The sequence below is a fragment of the Odontesthes bonariensis genome, chromosome 8, assembly GCF_027942865.1.
Source record: "Odontesthes bonariensis isolate fOdoBon6 chromosome 8, fOdoBon6.hap1, whole genome shotgun sequence".
NCBI classification, from domain to species: Eukaryota; Metazoa; Chordata; class Actinopteri; order Atheriniformes; family Atherinopsidae; genus Odontesthes; species Odontesthes bonariensis.
Genome location: NC_134513.1, coordinates 127,645 through 141,486, shown reverse-complemented (window position 1 = coordinate 141,486; position 13,842 = coordinate 127,645). Strand labels below are relative to the sequence as shown.

General features: G+C 47.6%; 1 protein-coding gene across 1 annotated transcript; it reads right to left on the bottom strand.

Annotated features, from left to right (window-relative positions):
• Positions 1-212: 212 nt before the first annotated feature.
• optn (optineurin) lies at positions 213-12,196 on the bottom strand. The gene is made up of 13 exons (XM_075471247.1): positions 12,101-12,196; positions 9,752-9,876; positions 9,221-9,429; positions 8,991-9,134; positions 8,365-8,549; positions 8,018-8,111; positions 7,815-7,930; positions 7,581-7,730; positions 5,854-5,938; positions 5,341-5,499; positions 4,505-4,647; positions 3,391-3,473; positions 213-848 (listed from the first exon to the last, which is right to left on the bottom strand). The coding sequence occupies exons 2-13, from the start codon at positions 9,870-9,872 to the stop codon at positions 736-738; spliced, it is 1,602 nt and encodes a 533-aa protein (XP_075327362.1). The 5' UTR covers positions 9,873-9,876; positions 12,101-12,196; the 3' UTR covers positions 213-735.
• Between the last annotated feature and the right edge of the window lie 1,646 nt (positions 12,197-13,842).

The following is a 13,842-nucleotide window of genomic DNA, read 5'->3' as shown; positions in this document are numbered from 1 at the left end:
AGCAAGATCTAATCTTCTTTTTAAGAAAAGATTAAGGTCAAAAGGTCTTTACTACAAATACAATCCCAAAAAGCTGAGTCAGAGTTTCGCTTTCAGAATGACAAATAGAGAACATTTGGAATGTATTTAACTGACCAAATTATCTGGGTAACATCTGTGTAAATGCTGTAAATCTAGCTTCCGTTGCATCATCGTAGAAGTAAAAGCAGACAGATATTTTCTCATTTTATTTTCTTTCAGAGAAACACAACATATAATGAGAGCCTTCATAACCCAAAGAACACAGTGAGCCCCCTGCATGTGAATATCTTATGATTACCAGATATCATAAATATAGAATTCGTCTTTATATTAAAGTGCCTACATGGTACAGGCCTCTCAACACTGAACCCAGAAACCAAATTATGAGGTAAAATATCCTTACTGAGGAAAATATAAAATAATTTCAGTTGAATTTGAAAAGGAAGCCATCAAACAAATATATAAAAAGTGATTAGCAACAAATTCAACTTGCAAAGGCTCAACTTGGTTGGTTAATAATGTGCATGTGAGGCAGACAGCAAACTAACTATTCTGTCTTTTCTTCAGCTGCTCCAAATAGTCCTTCTAAGCAAGTCTTCTGATCCTTTAATGAGAGTAACTGAGCAGGGTCGGATCGGTGGAGTCACGTCTCAGGAGTCAGAGGAAGACTCGGGTTAAGGTGCTGAAGCAGCTGCTGCTGACGCTGATGGAGGTCTAGTTGATGCAGTCCATGATGTGGATCTGCAGGGAGTCCAGGTCCGGCAGGATCTCGTTGCACTTGGGGCAGACATGCTCGGGAATTTTCCCTTGATTCTGCCAGTCAGTTCCTGCCAAACAGACATAGATCACAAGTTTAACCTGATGGTTGATGTTCCACCTGCACCTTAAGCTCCTCCTCCCAGACTTACATCCCAACCAGGTCCACCGTTTACCAGAGGTTAGGTCCACCGGTTACCAGGGGTTAGGTCCACCGATTACCAGAGGTTAGGCCCACCGGTTACCAGAGGTTAGGTCCACTGATTACCAGAGGTTAGGCCCACCGGTTACCAGAGGTTAGGCCCACCGGTTACCAGAGGTTATGCCCACCGGTTACCAGAGGTTAGGTCCACCTGTTACCAGGGGTTAGGTCCACCGATTACCAGAGGTTAGGCCCACCGGTTACCAGGGGTTAGGCCCACCGGTTACCAGGGGTTAGGTCCACCGGTTACCAGAGGTTAGGCCCACCGGTTACCAGAGGTTAGGCCCACCGGTTACCAGAGGTTAGGTCCACCGGTTACCAGGGGTTAGGTCCACCGGTTACCAGAGGTTAGGCCCAGTTACCAGAGCTTAGGTCCACCGGTTACCAGAGGGTAGGTCCACCGGTTACCAGTGGTTAGGTCCACCGGTTACCAGTGGTTAGATCCACCGATTACCAGAGGTTAGGCCCACCGGTTACCAGATGTTAGGTCCACCGGTTACCAGAGGTTAGGTCCACCGGTTAGCAGTGGTTAGAACCACCGGTTACCAGTGGTTAGGTCCACCGGTTACCAGAGGTTAGGTCCACCGGTTACCAGAGGGTAGGTCCACCGGTTACCAGAGGGTAGGTCCACCGGTTACCAGTGGTTAGGTCCACCGGTTACCAGTGGTTAGATCCACCGATTACCAGAGGTTAGGCCCACCGGTTACCAGATGTTAGGTCCACCGGTTACCAGAGGTTAGGTCCACCGGTTAGCAGTGGTTAGAACCACCGGTTACCAGTGGTTAGGCCCACCGGTTACCAGAGGTTAGGTCCACCGGTTACCAGAGGTTAGGTCCACCGATTACCAGAGGTTAGGCCCACCGGTTACCAGAGGTTAGGCCCACCGGTTACCAGAGGTTAGGCCCAGTTAGCAGAGCTTAGGTCCCACCGGTTACCAGTGGTTAGAACCACCGGTTACCAGAGGTTAGGTCCACCGGTTACCAGAGGTTAGGCCCAGTTACCAGAGCTTAGGTCCCACCGGTTACCAGTGGTTAGAACCACCGGTTACCAGAGGTTAGGTCCACCGGTTACCAGAGGTTAGGCCCAGTTACCAGAGCTTAGGTCCCACCGGTTACCAGTGGTTAGAACCACCGGTTACCAGAGGTTAGGTCCACCGGTTACCAGAGGTTAGGCCCAGTTACCAGTGGTTAGGTCCACCGGTTACCAGTGGTTAGAACCACCGGTTACCAGGGGTTAGGTCCACCGGTTACCAGAGGTTAGGCCCAGTTACCAGTGGTTAGGTCCACCGGTTACCAGTGGTTAGAACCACCGGTTACCAGTGGTTAGGCCCACCGGTTACCAGAGGTTAGGCCCACCGGTTACCAGGGGTTAGGTCCACCGATTACCAGTGGTTAGAACCACCGGTTACCAGTGGTTAGGCCCACCGGTTACCAGAGGTTAGGTCCACCGGTTACCAGAGGTTAGGTCCACCGGTTACCAGAGGTTAGGCCCACCGGTTACCAGAGGTTAGGTCCACCGATTACCAGAGGTTAGGCCCACCGGTTACCAGAGGTTAGGTCCACCGGTTACCAGAGGTTAGGCCCACCGGTTACCAGAGGTTAGGTCCACCGATTACCAGAGGTTAGGCCCACCGGTTACCAGAGGTTAGGCCCACCGGTTACCAGGGGTTAGGTCCACCGGTTACCAGAGGTTAGGTCCACCGGTTACTAGAGGTTAGGTCCACCTGTTACCAGAGGTTATGTCCACCGGTTACCAGAGGTTAGGTCCACCGGTTACCAGAGGTTACCAGAGGTTAGGTCCACCGGTTACCAGAGGTTACCAGAGGTTAGGTCCACCGGTTACCAGAGGTTAGGTCCACCGGTTACCAGAGGTTAGGCCCACCGGTTACCAGAGGTTAGGTCTACCGGTTACCAGAGGTTAGGCCCACCGGTTACCAGGGGTTAGGCCCACCGGTTACCAGAGGTAACTCTTCACAGGTTGACATGTAACTTTGGCATCGAACAAACTATAAAAGAGACCAAAGGTACCTTTTTTTTTGCTTGTTTTGGTATCAAACCTTCAGATGGAGCTAACTTTACACCCCGTCTTACTTTTCTCTGAGCTGTAGATCAGATGTTTTATTAATTCCTGTAAACTATACGACAATATAAAGCAAGGAATCATAAATGAGCAGGAGCATCTAAATTTGAATTTGTTTTGTTCTGAATGACAATAAAACTTTGTCGAACAGGACCAGCAAATATGCTGTAATTTATGCAACTATAACACTTCAGACGCAGCTCAGAGGTGATGATGATGCTTCATTTGTCCCGTACTGACCTTCAAAGAGGATAACACTGGATATGCTCTAACCCTAACCCAAAATAAGCCAACCAATGAGACTGGGATGGCAGAGCAGGAACAGGCTTTACCTCTTCCAACCAGAGATGCGCCGGTTCCATGAGGACTGCCCCCTGCTGACAGATGTCTGCGCTGCATGTCGGTCAGCGAGCTCCTGCAGAGAGAGGACGGAGGGATCAGAGGAGTCTGGACATGTGTTTACAGAGGCTCTGACTGCTGTCTGGACTCAGTTCAAGAGCTGAACAAAGAATGTGATTAAAAAAGACTCGTTTCCAGTAACTGGTTTGAAGCAAACAAACTTCGGCTGTGTTCGAAATCGCCTACTACATACTCATGGATCAGACAGTATGCAGAGCGTTTACCCACAATGCATTTCGCTCCTGCCCGAGCCGAAATCAGCCAGCCTGAAGCTGATTTCTCTTAAGCTCTAAACTCTGTAAACTTTAGCAACATTTGAAACATTTTCAGGAGAGAAAGTAGTCGTTTAGATCCCCAACGTGTTGAAAACCTGACAAAATACCGGCTATTTACAATTTTGTTCCCACGAATTCGGCGCTACTAAAGCTAGCCGCAGTGAGCTAACGCACTTCCGGTTATTTTCACAAAATAAAATACCCGTTGCCTTTTATCAGAGGGAAAGCCATTACCATACAATACGTTGCATCTTGGGTAGTTTTAGTATGACAAGTAACCTCATGATGCATACTCAACATTTCGGCGAATCTAGTATGCATCCGGGAACTTAAAAAAGTGAGTTAGTATGAGTAGTAGGAGAAGTATGCGGTTTCAAACACAGCCTTTGTGTTGTCAGAGGGTCTGTGCTGTGTAAAAGGAGTAAAAATAACTTCTACACGAGTAAAATACAGAGAGCTCCTCTTTTAGGTCACTGAGTTGTTTGCTGACTCAGACTGGACACAGTTTAATCTGTTATTCCCAAAGTTTGTCCTTTCTCTCTAATGTGTATAAAGTCCTCCTAAAAACAGGTAAAAAACACCTCTTTTTCCTTTGCTGACCCTTTCTGTTCATCTTTATTTTCTAAAAGCAAGTAGAAATGTGCTACAGCTGGGAGTCATCAGAGTCCAGAAGTGTCCCGTTCCAAGTAAAGCAACCGGGGAATGACATTAAACACTGATTAATGCCCCTTCCAGTGAACAGAGCCCAGATAAGTGTGAACAGGTTTCCTACCGGCCCAGAGAGTCCAGCTCCTCCTGCAGCTGGCTGTTCTGCTTCTTCACGTACTCCAGCTGAGCCGCCAGCCGCTCCTTCTCCTCGTGGAGCTTCTCCCTCGCCTGCCGCTCTGCGTAGAAGTCTGAGGAGTAGACCTCCGCCTGCAGGGAAACAACGACCGGGTAAACACTGGGCTCTGAGAGAGAGAAACATCACTGTCCTCCATCAGGAGCTCCATCAGGGTTAGGGAGCTCCATCAGGGTTAGGGAGCTCCATCAGGGTGAGGGAGCTCCATCAGGGTTAGGGAGCTCCATCAGGGTTAGGGAGCTCCATCAGGGTTAGGGTGAGGGAGCTCCATCAGGGTGAGGGAGCTCCATCAGGAATAGGGAGCTCCATCAGGGTGAGGGAGCTCCATCAGGGTGAGGGAGCTCCATCAGGGTTAGGGAGCTCCATCAGGGTGAGGGAGCTCCATCAGGAATAGGGAGCTCCATCAGGGTGAGGGAGCTCCATCAGGAATAGGGAGCTCCATCAGGGTGAGGGAGCTCCATCAGGGTTAGGGAGCTCCATCAGGAATAGGGAGCTCCATCAGGGTGAGGGAGCTCCATCAGGGTTAGGGAGCTCCATCAGGGTGAGGGAGCTCCATCAGGGTTAGGGAGCTCCATCAGGAATAGGGAGCTCCATCAGGGTTAGGGAGCTCCATCAGGGTGAGGGAGCTCCATCAGGGTTAGGGAGCTCCATCAGGAATAGGGCGCTCCATCAGGGTTAGGGAGCTCCATCAGGGTTAGGGAGCTCCCACTCTGTCCTGTAGATGATTAAAAATATCTCTGGGATCGGGTTGGTTCAGCAGATCTGACCTGAGCTTGGAACACAGAGATGGTCTCCAGGTCCTTCTCCTTCAGGAATATCTCCTGCTTCATCTCATCGATCTTCTTCTGTTTCACAGCCAAAGCTTCTTCAGCTGCGGTCAGACGCTGCTGCAGCTCCTCCACCTGCTCCCGCGGCGCCATCTGAGTCTGCAGGACAAGACGGATGGTCAAAGACGGATGGTCAAACAGGACAAGACGGATGGTCAGACAGGACAAGACGGATGGTCAGACAGGACAAGACAGATGGTCAAACAGGACAAGACAGATGGTCAGACAGGACAAGACGGATGGTCAGACAGGACAAGACAGATGGTCAAACAGGACAAGACAGATGGTCAGACAGGACAAGACGGATGGTCAGACAGGACAAGACAGATGGTCAAACAGGACAAGACAGATGGTCAGACAGGACAAGACGGATGGTCAAACAGGACAAGACAGATGGTCAAACAGGACCACCCTCCCCCTTCTGACAGATTTATACTCCTCTGAGTCAGTTACCTCTCGCTTCTTGTTCTCCTCCTTCAGTTCGGTGTAGTCCTCAAACAGCTTGGTGTAGGCGTCCTTCAGCTGGGACAGGTTGTTCCTGTGAGGACGGAGAGAGAGGAGGTCATTCTGGGAGTGTTCCCACCGACCGCCCAACATCCAGCAGGTTTCCCTCTTCTGTCCCGATACTGAGGTGTTAGATATGGTCTATGGTTAGATATGGTCTATGGTCTATGGTTAGATATGGTCTATGGTTAGATATGGTCTATGGTCTATGGTCTATGGCATATGGTCTATGGTTAGATATGGTCTATGGTTAGATATGGTCTATGGTCTATGGTCTATGGCCTATGGTCTATGGCTAGATATGGTCTATGGTCTATGGCCTATGGTGAGATATGGTATATGATTAGATATGGTCTATGGTCTATGGCCTATGGTTAGATATGGTCTATGGTTAGATATGGTCTATGGTCTATGGTTAGATATGGTCTATGGTCTATGGTTAGATATGGTCTATGGTCTATGGTTAGATATGGTCTATGGCCTATGGTTAGATATGGTCTATGGTTAGACATGGTCTATGGTCTATGGCCTATGGTTAGATATGGTCTATGGTCTATGGTTAGATATGGTCTATGGTTAGATATGATCTATGGTTAGATATGATTTATGGTCTATGGTCTATGGCCTATGGTGAGATATGGTCTATGATTAGATATGGTCTATGGTCTATGGCCTATGGTTAGATATGGTCTATGGTTAGATATGGTCTATGGTCTATGGTCTATGGCCTATGGTTAGATATGGCCTATGGTTAGATATGGCCTATGGTTAGATATGGTCTATGGTCTATGGTCTATGGCCTATGGTTAGATATGGTCTATGGTTAGACATGGTCTATGGTCTATGGCCTATGGTTAGATATGGTCTATGGTCTATGGCCTATGGTTAGATATGGTCTATGGCCTATGGTTAGATATGGTCTATGGTCTATAGTCTATGGTTAGATATGGTCTATGGTCTATGGTTAGATATGGTCTATGGCCTATGGTCTATGGTTAGATATGGTCTATGGTCTATGGTCTATGGTCTATAGTCTATGGTTAGATATGGTCTATGGTCTATGGTTAGATATGGTCTATGGCCTATGGTCTATGGTTAGATATGGTCTATGGCCTATGGTCTATGGTTAGATATGGTCTATGGCCTATGGTCTATGGTTAGATATGGTCTATGGTCTATGGTCTATGGCCTATGGTTAGATATGGTCTATGGTCTATGGCCTATGGTTAGATATGGTCTATGGTCTATAGTCTATGGTTAGATATGGTCTATGGTCTATGGCCTATGGTTAGATATGGTCTATGGTCTATAGTCTATGGTTAGATATGGTCTATGGTCTATGGCCTATGGTTAGATATGGTCTATGGCCTATGTATTATGGTTAGATATGTTCTATGGTCTATGGTTAGATATGGTCCAACACCGAGCTGTCAGCTCTGAGGTCCGTGGGTCAGACTCATTTGTCCATCACTCGATAATGCTCGATGGGATTAAGATCTGCAGAATTTGGAGTCTGAGTCTGAACCTTCAAACCATTCCTGAAGCCGTCCAAATGCCAGACGTCTGACGGGTGGAGGTCCAGATGTACTTCATGTCTGAGGAGAAAGGCTTTTCCTGGCTCTACATGCTTTCACATAACATGGTGTCTCAGTGTGACCTTCAGTGTGACCTCTGACCTCTCGTCCTCGGCCTTCCTCTGCTCCAACTGGCTCTGGGCCTGAACGCTGTCCAGCTGCAGTTTCAGCCGGTCATTCTCCGCCTGCACCGCCTGCTTCTCCACCAGCTGAGCCTTCAGAGTCGCCACATCCTGCTCCACCTCCCGACATCTACACAGCAGATCAGAGTGTAGCAGCATCAGATATAAACACTCCTACCCTGAGAAGAGTTGATCCTTTTCTGTGAGGCCCAACCTGTCCTGCAGGTTCTTCTTCATGCCTTCGGCCTCATCCAGCTTCCTCTGGGCCTGCTGCAACTCTTTGAACAGCGTCATCATCTGAGACTTTAGATTCTCCACCTCAGACGCCGCCTGAAACATCAGGAACCCAACACGTCTTCCTTTAATGGAACCCGTTAAAACCCCGACAGTAGCCTCCTCTGTGGGTGTGTAATGTACCTTCTCTTCCTTCCCAGAATCCTCTTTCGTCTCTGCCTGGGTCGTCTGAGTTGACTCCTCCACACCACACTTCCTGTCCTCCAGCTCCTTGATTCTGTTGGAGAAAGAACACTAAAGTCATTCAGACTGATACCAAACCACCAGCTGACACTAAAGGGGATCATTTAGAGGTGAACTGTCCCTTTAAAGTCACCCTCAGGCAGGTATAAATCCCCTAAAACTCATCAGTGTTCCTCAGAAGAGCTTCTTTTGGAGTTTCCTCCCACAAAAACTCTGCTGGCTTTCGGATGGTTTGGCTCTAACATTCAGTAAAAGGGGAAAGTTTAGTTGAGCTTTAAGGCGTCTACCTGGCAGCGCAGGCCTGCAGCTCCGCCTGCTGCCTCTCACATCGCTGCGACTCGTTCCTCAGAGACTGCAGCAGCTGGCTGACCGTCGCCTCCTCGCTGTCCAGCCGAGACGCCGCGGTGCCCATATCAGGACGTCTGCTGCGCTCTGCACCGCAGGCCTCGTTCAAACCGTCGATGCCTCCGTCCTGAGGGGGAAAGGACTCTGTTAGGAGCTGCCGTCGGGAGCTGCCGTCGGGAGCTGCCGTCGGGAGCTGCCGTCGGGAGCTGCCGTCGGGAGCTGCCGTCGGGAGCTGCCTTTAGGAGCTGCCGTCGGGAGCTGCCGTTAGGAGCTGCCGTCGGGAGCTGCCGTTAGGAGCTGCCGTTAGGAGCTGCCATCGGGAGCTGCCGTTAGGAGCTGCCATCGGGAGCTGCCGTCGGGAGCTGCCGTTAGGAGCTGCCATCGGGAGCTGCCATCGGGAGCTGCCGTTAGGAGCTGCCATCGGGAGCTGCCATCGGGAGCTGCCATCGGGAGCTGCCGTTAGGAGCTGCCATCGGGAGCTGCCATCGGGAGCTGCCGTCAGGAGCTGTTGGACGTTTCCTCGCTCAGGGAGAAGCTGTTTCTACAGGAAATCTCTGGATTTGCTCACCGACACTTTGATGATCTCGATAAACGAGTCGTCCTGGGAGTCCTGCTCCGCCCTCAGCTGCAGCTCAGAGTTCAGCGCCACCAGGTCATTCTTCTCCGCCTGCAGGCGAGCAACCTGCACCCTCAGGGCCTCCAGGTCTGCAGTCTGATTGGACGATGCCATCACATGTCACACGTGCAGAACAAGCTTTAAGAAGTCTTAAGACATAACGGACACGGGGACCCCCTCACCTGGCCTCCACCCGGGGCTCCTCCTGTCCTCCCAGCCTCCTCCATCCTCTTGCTCAGGTCTTGGTTCTGGAGGGTCAGCGTCTCCATTCGGCCCCGGGCCTCCTCCAGCCGACCCTCCAGGAAGTCCCGCTCCTTCTTCTGCTTCTCCCGCCACGCAGACAGCCCCTCGAAGCGCTCCTTCATGGTCAGGTTGGTCTGACGCAGGGCCTCTGGAGGAAGGAACCTGGATAAGTTCATCTGTTTCTGCTTCTGTCTGGCTGCTGCCTCACAGCACTAACCCAACCCGTAAACCATCCACAACACCCCTAACACCATCCACAACAACCCTTAAACCATCCACAACACCCCTAACACCACAACCCTAACCCAACCCTTAAACCATCCGTAACACCCCTTAAACATCCACAACAACCCTTAAACCATCCACAACACCCCTAACACCCTTAAACCACATGGGGCGCCTCCTTCACCCTGATTGGTTGTTCTAACCACATGGGGCCCCTCCTCCACCCTGGTCCGTGGTCCTCTCACCTTTCAGGTCTCTGTTCTCCTGGATGAGGATGTTCATCTGCTGCAGGGTTTCCTCCAGCGTGCCAGTCTGACTGGGAGAGCGAGAGATGTCGCCGTTCATCACGGGGCCTCCAGACGCCATGATGCTGGGGGGCGGAGTTTTCGAGTTAGTCATTTTAACTGGAGTTTAACTCCTCTCACTTCACCTGCTGAGAGGCCAGCTGCCCCCTTATTACCCTCTGCTACTAAAACATGTTGTTAAAGACATATTTTTTATTCTAAAACAGTGTTTAATACATACTTTGAAGCTCAGTGCCCATCATAACTTTATGGTATAACTTAATATAACTTTCTCACGGGTATCATGTGAAAAAGGTTACAGCTTCTGGTTGGAGCATCACTTTAGTAGCAGGAAGCAAAGATGCTCTCACCACCTCTTCTTCATCCAACGAGTGTAAATAGAAAAGCTCATGAATAATATTTTGTCCCACTGCGTTTCTTTCACAGCAGCTAAACATGAAGTTATTTTTCCATCCGTACAAAAGTGCACGGCCGGCCCAGTGCACGTTCACTCTGCCCATCCAACATACTGCCTGAGGCTCATAATTTCCATCAAAACCATCAGTCGCTGTTTTAATTTAATTCAGACCATGAAAAGAACATTTAAAGCTCAAACACCATCAGAGACGAACAGTTTGGATGTAATCTGACCCACGAGTCTTTGCGTTGGTCAGCGTGAAACTGTCCTCAGCAGAGGCTCCGCCCCCTCAGCAGAGGCTCCGCCCCTCAGCGCTCTATAATCAGAAGTGGTGAAGCTCCAAATCTTTGCTCCTCTCTCACTTCAGCATCTTAACCTCAGGTTGACTCGGGTTTAAACTGAAGTCAGATTCACCTCAGAGTGGCGTCCAGCAACCAAAGCTGGTGGTGGCCAAAACCAGAAAGATGGCCCTGAAACATCCCATAGTTCTGCTGCTATAGGCCCAGCCTGCTGGGGGAGCTCCCATGATGCACCTCTCCATGTACATGTGACATCATTGTTGTCATTAACTTGTGTTTAGCTCAGACCCGGCTTTACCTCATTACTCACATGTTACTGTTACTGCTGTCTGTGAAGCAGGATTCCCTTCTGATCAATGTGAACCCACAACAACCCCAGAACTAGAGTTTTTACCCCTCATTATTCTGTCCCCTAACACTGCCCTCTCCTGTTGTTGTTCAGAACTGCAGATCACCACCTTTTGTTCAGTGTCTCCATGTTTTATATTTGATATTGTTCTTATTACAGGGCCTTATTAGTGTCTCTATACTTTATTCTTCTTATCTAAGTTTCTGTTGCCTACGAGAGTTCGGACTGTTGGTTTATGCAGAAATGGCAAATAAAAAACAACCTTGAACCTTGTATTTATCTTTCACCGCAGGCTGAAAACCCATCTCTTCAGGAAACACTACCCTGATCTGCCCTCTGAGGACATCGCCTGTTTCCTCCCAGCTTCTTACGCACTATTTGTTTCCTAAATTGTCTTTTTTTTTTTTAAATTGTCTTCCCATTTGTCTCGGTACCTAACTTACTGCACTTACTCTAGCACTAGTTATGCTCTTAGCTGTTTGGTTCTGGAAGGAAATTCAATTAAATTCAATTCAGTTTTATTTATATTGCGCCAAATACAACAAATGTCATCTCAAGGCACTTAGATAATAAAGTCCAATTCAAGCCAATTGGAATTCAATTAATTGTAATCATAATTATTCATAAAATAATCCAATTCGTTCATATAGAGCCAATTCAAAAACAATTTCCTAGCTAAGGAAGAAACAGATTAAGCTGAAACTAAAGATGGAACTATGACTCACAGGATGGAAGAAGGAACTTTCTGTTGTGGAATAAAAGCCTTGTTCTGCTGTGGTTGGATTTATTTGGTCAGTGTTTAATGACTGCTGGCTTATCTCTGTTTAAATGGCTGGAAAAGTGTAAAATCTGAAACATTGTGTCATCAGTGAGTCAGGAAAGAGGAATGATCCATCAGCAGATCTGGATTAATCACATTAAAACAACAAGCAGCAGCTCTGAGGCACACAGACACACAGACACACAGATGTTACATTTTAGGCCTGAACATGAACACATCACACATGTTTAAAGCCTTATAATATATAATATATATATAATATAATGCTGATTAAAGCAGGTGAGATGCTCTGTAAACTCTGTTTGGATCGTTTTACTTTCACTCTCCGCTGGGCCCAGCCCGGGATAAACAGAAAACTTCTCACTAACTTGGACCCGCGTATGTGGGTCAGCCTGGCCGCCCTGCGTCACATCAGACGGTGAACAGGATCAGACGGTGAACAGGTTCGGAGGTTCGGACTCACCTGCGCAGGTAAGGAGGTTCGGCCCAAAAACACGGAAAGAGTCGGAGGGAAAGCAGAATGTGTCGAGCAACCTTCTGCTGCGGGCTCCGCTTCAGATTAAAGAAAGGTTCAGAATTAAAGGGACACTTCCGGTTTCTGCTTTCAAAATAAAACCAGATCAACAGAATCAGCCCTTTGTCCGTTGGTGCTGAAGATGTTTCTGTTGGTGATTCATATCAAGTTTATCCACAGAGTCCAAGTTAGGAAGAAAAGATAAAATTCAAATTCAAGTCAACTTTATTATCAATGCTGCCACATACACAGAAATTAAATAGTGTTTAGATGGATAAGTACTTTATTCATCCCAATTTGGGAAATTATTGTGTTGCAACAGCGTACAGTATAAAATATATGTAAAATTAAAGGAAAAACAAGCAAATATAATAGAATAAAAATAGAGAAATAAACATTAGCTATATACAAATCTACCCTGGTGTAAAACAGCAATAAACATGAAGCAAAATATAATATATATATATATATATATATATATATAAAAATAAAAAATAGATATATACAAGCTAAAAGATATTAAAAAAAATCACTGAAATGAGACGACAGCAGATTCTAAACGTCTTTAAATATGCAGATGATGAGGAGTTTGTGGCCTTTTCAGTGTAAATGAGGACTCATTCTGTTACTCATGTTTCCAAACTCTCTGCTGATTAATGTGGGTAAAACTGAAGAATTCATCTGAAATCAAACTGATCCACTTTCATCCCTGACTCTCTGTGGTCAGACTGTGGAAACCTTTGAGTGTTTCAGGTATCATCAAACAACAAGCTGAGCTTCCCACATGTGTCAGAAAGATGTCAGAAAGAGTTAAAGGTCAGTCCTCAGAGTTTTTAATCTGTCTGCATGGTGTGCACACCTGGATTTATCCAGCAGAAACCAGCTGAAACCCGGAAAGATTTCAGGATTATTACTGGTTATTAGTCTCTTATTCTGAAGTTCATTACGACACTTCCTGTTTGCGCAGCGCTGATTCTCTCTGACTTTGACTCCAAAGTGTTCAGCGGAGGTTTCCGTTTCCTTTAAGTGACGTCAGGCACCAGAGGGCGGCTCTGACAGAGGCTCCGCCCACTGACTGTAGCCCGGCCACGTGTTTTACACAGATGGGGGTGGGGCCAGAGGTCAGCTGACTGCGGGAATTCCCCCGGGGAGTCACCTTGCACCTGAAAACAAAGCAGGAAAGAGTGGAGATCCCCTCAGAGGACTGACAGCAGGTTTAAATGCAGCCTGGTGGAAATAATCCGGATCAGGTGATCATCAAAGGTCACTTTGGTTTCCTGAAATAAACTCAATTATTATTATTATTATTCATCATGTGGAGCTGTGGAAGAGTAAATTATGAACTTCAGGATTTACTTTGACAAAAATAAGAACTATAAGGAACTATAATATATTAATAGAAAATGGATGGATGAATGGATGGACAAAGTAAAATAAAAAAGAAATGTAAAAATAGCAAAGAGGGCCACCAGGTGGCAGCGCAGTTAAGGTAGAAACACCACCTTCATTTATTCTGTTCTGGGCAGTTTAAAGGGACCAAATGCAGAATCACTTCTGTTGGGTCAGGGCTAGAAGAGTCGGAGCCATTGGCTCTAACCCTCATAATTTTCATAATTTTTCCCAAAATTACACCACGACCTCCCTTGATTATAACCTTTCCCTGCCACTTACCCTAACCCTAACCCTAGCCC

What these genes read in the sequence shown, in the direction of transcription:
- optn (XM_075471247.1), bottom strand. Translation starts at nt 9,872, where the DNA reads ATGGCGTCTGGAGGCCCCGTGATGAACGGCGACATCTCTCGCTCTCCC. An exon ending in CTGCAGGCCTGCGCTGCCAG is followed by an intron (nt 8,112 to 8,364) that starts GTAGACGCCTTA and finishes TTTCTCCAACAG; the next exon opens with AATCAAGGAGCTGGAGGACA. An exon ending in TCTCTGTGTTCCAAGCTCAG is followed by an intron (nt 4,648 to 5,340) that starts GTCAGATCTGCT and finishes GTTTCCCTGCAG; the next exon opens with GCGGAGGTCTACTCCTCAGA.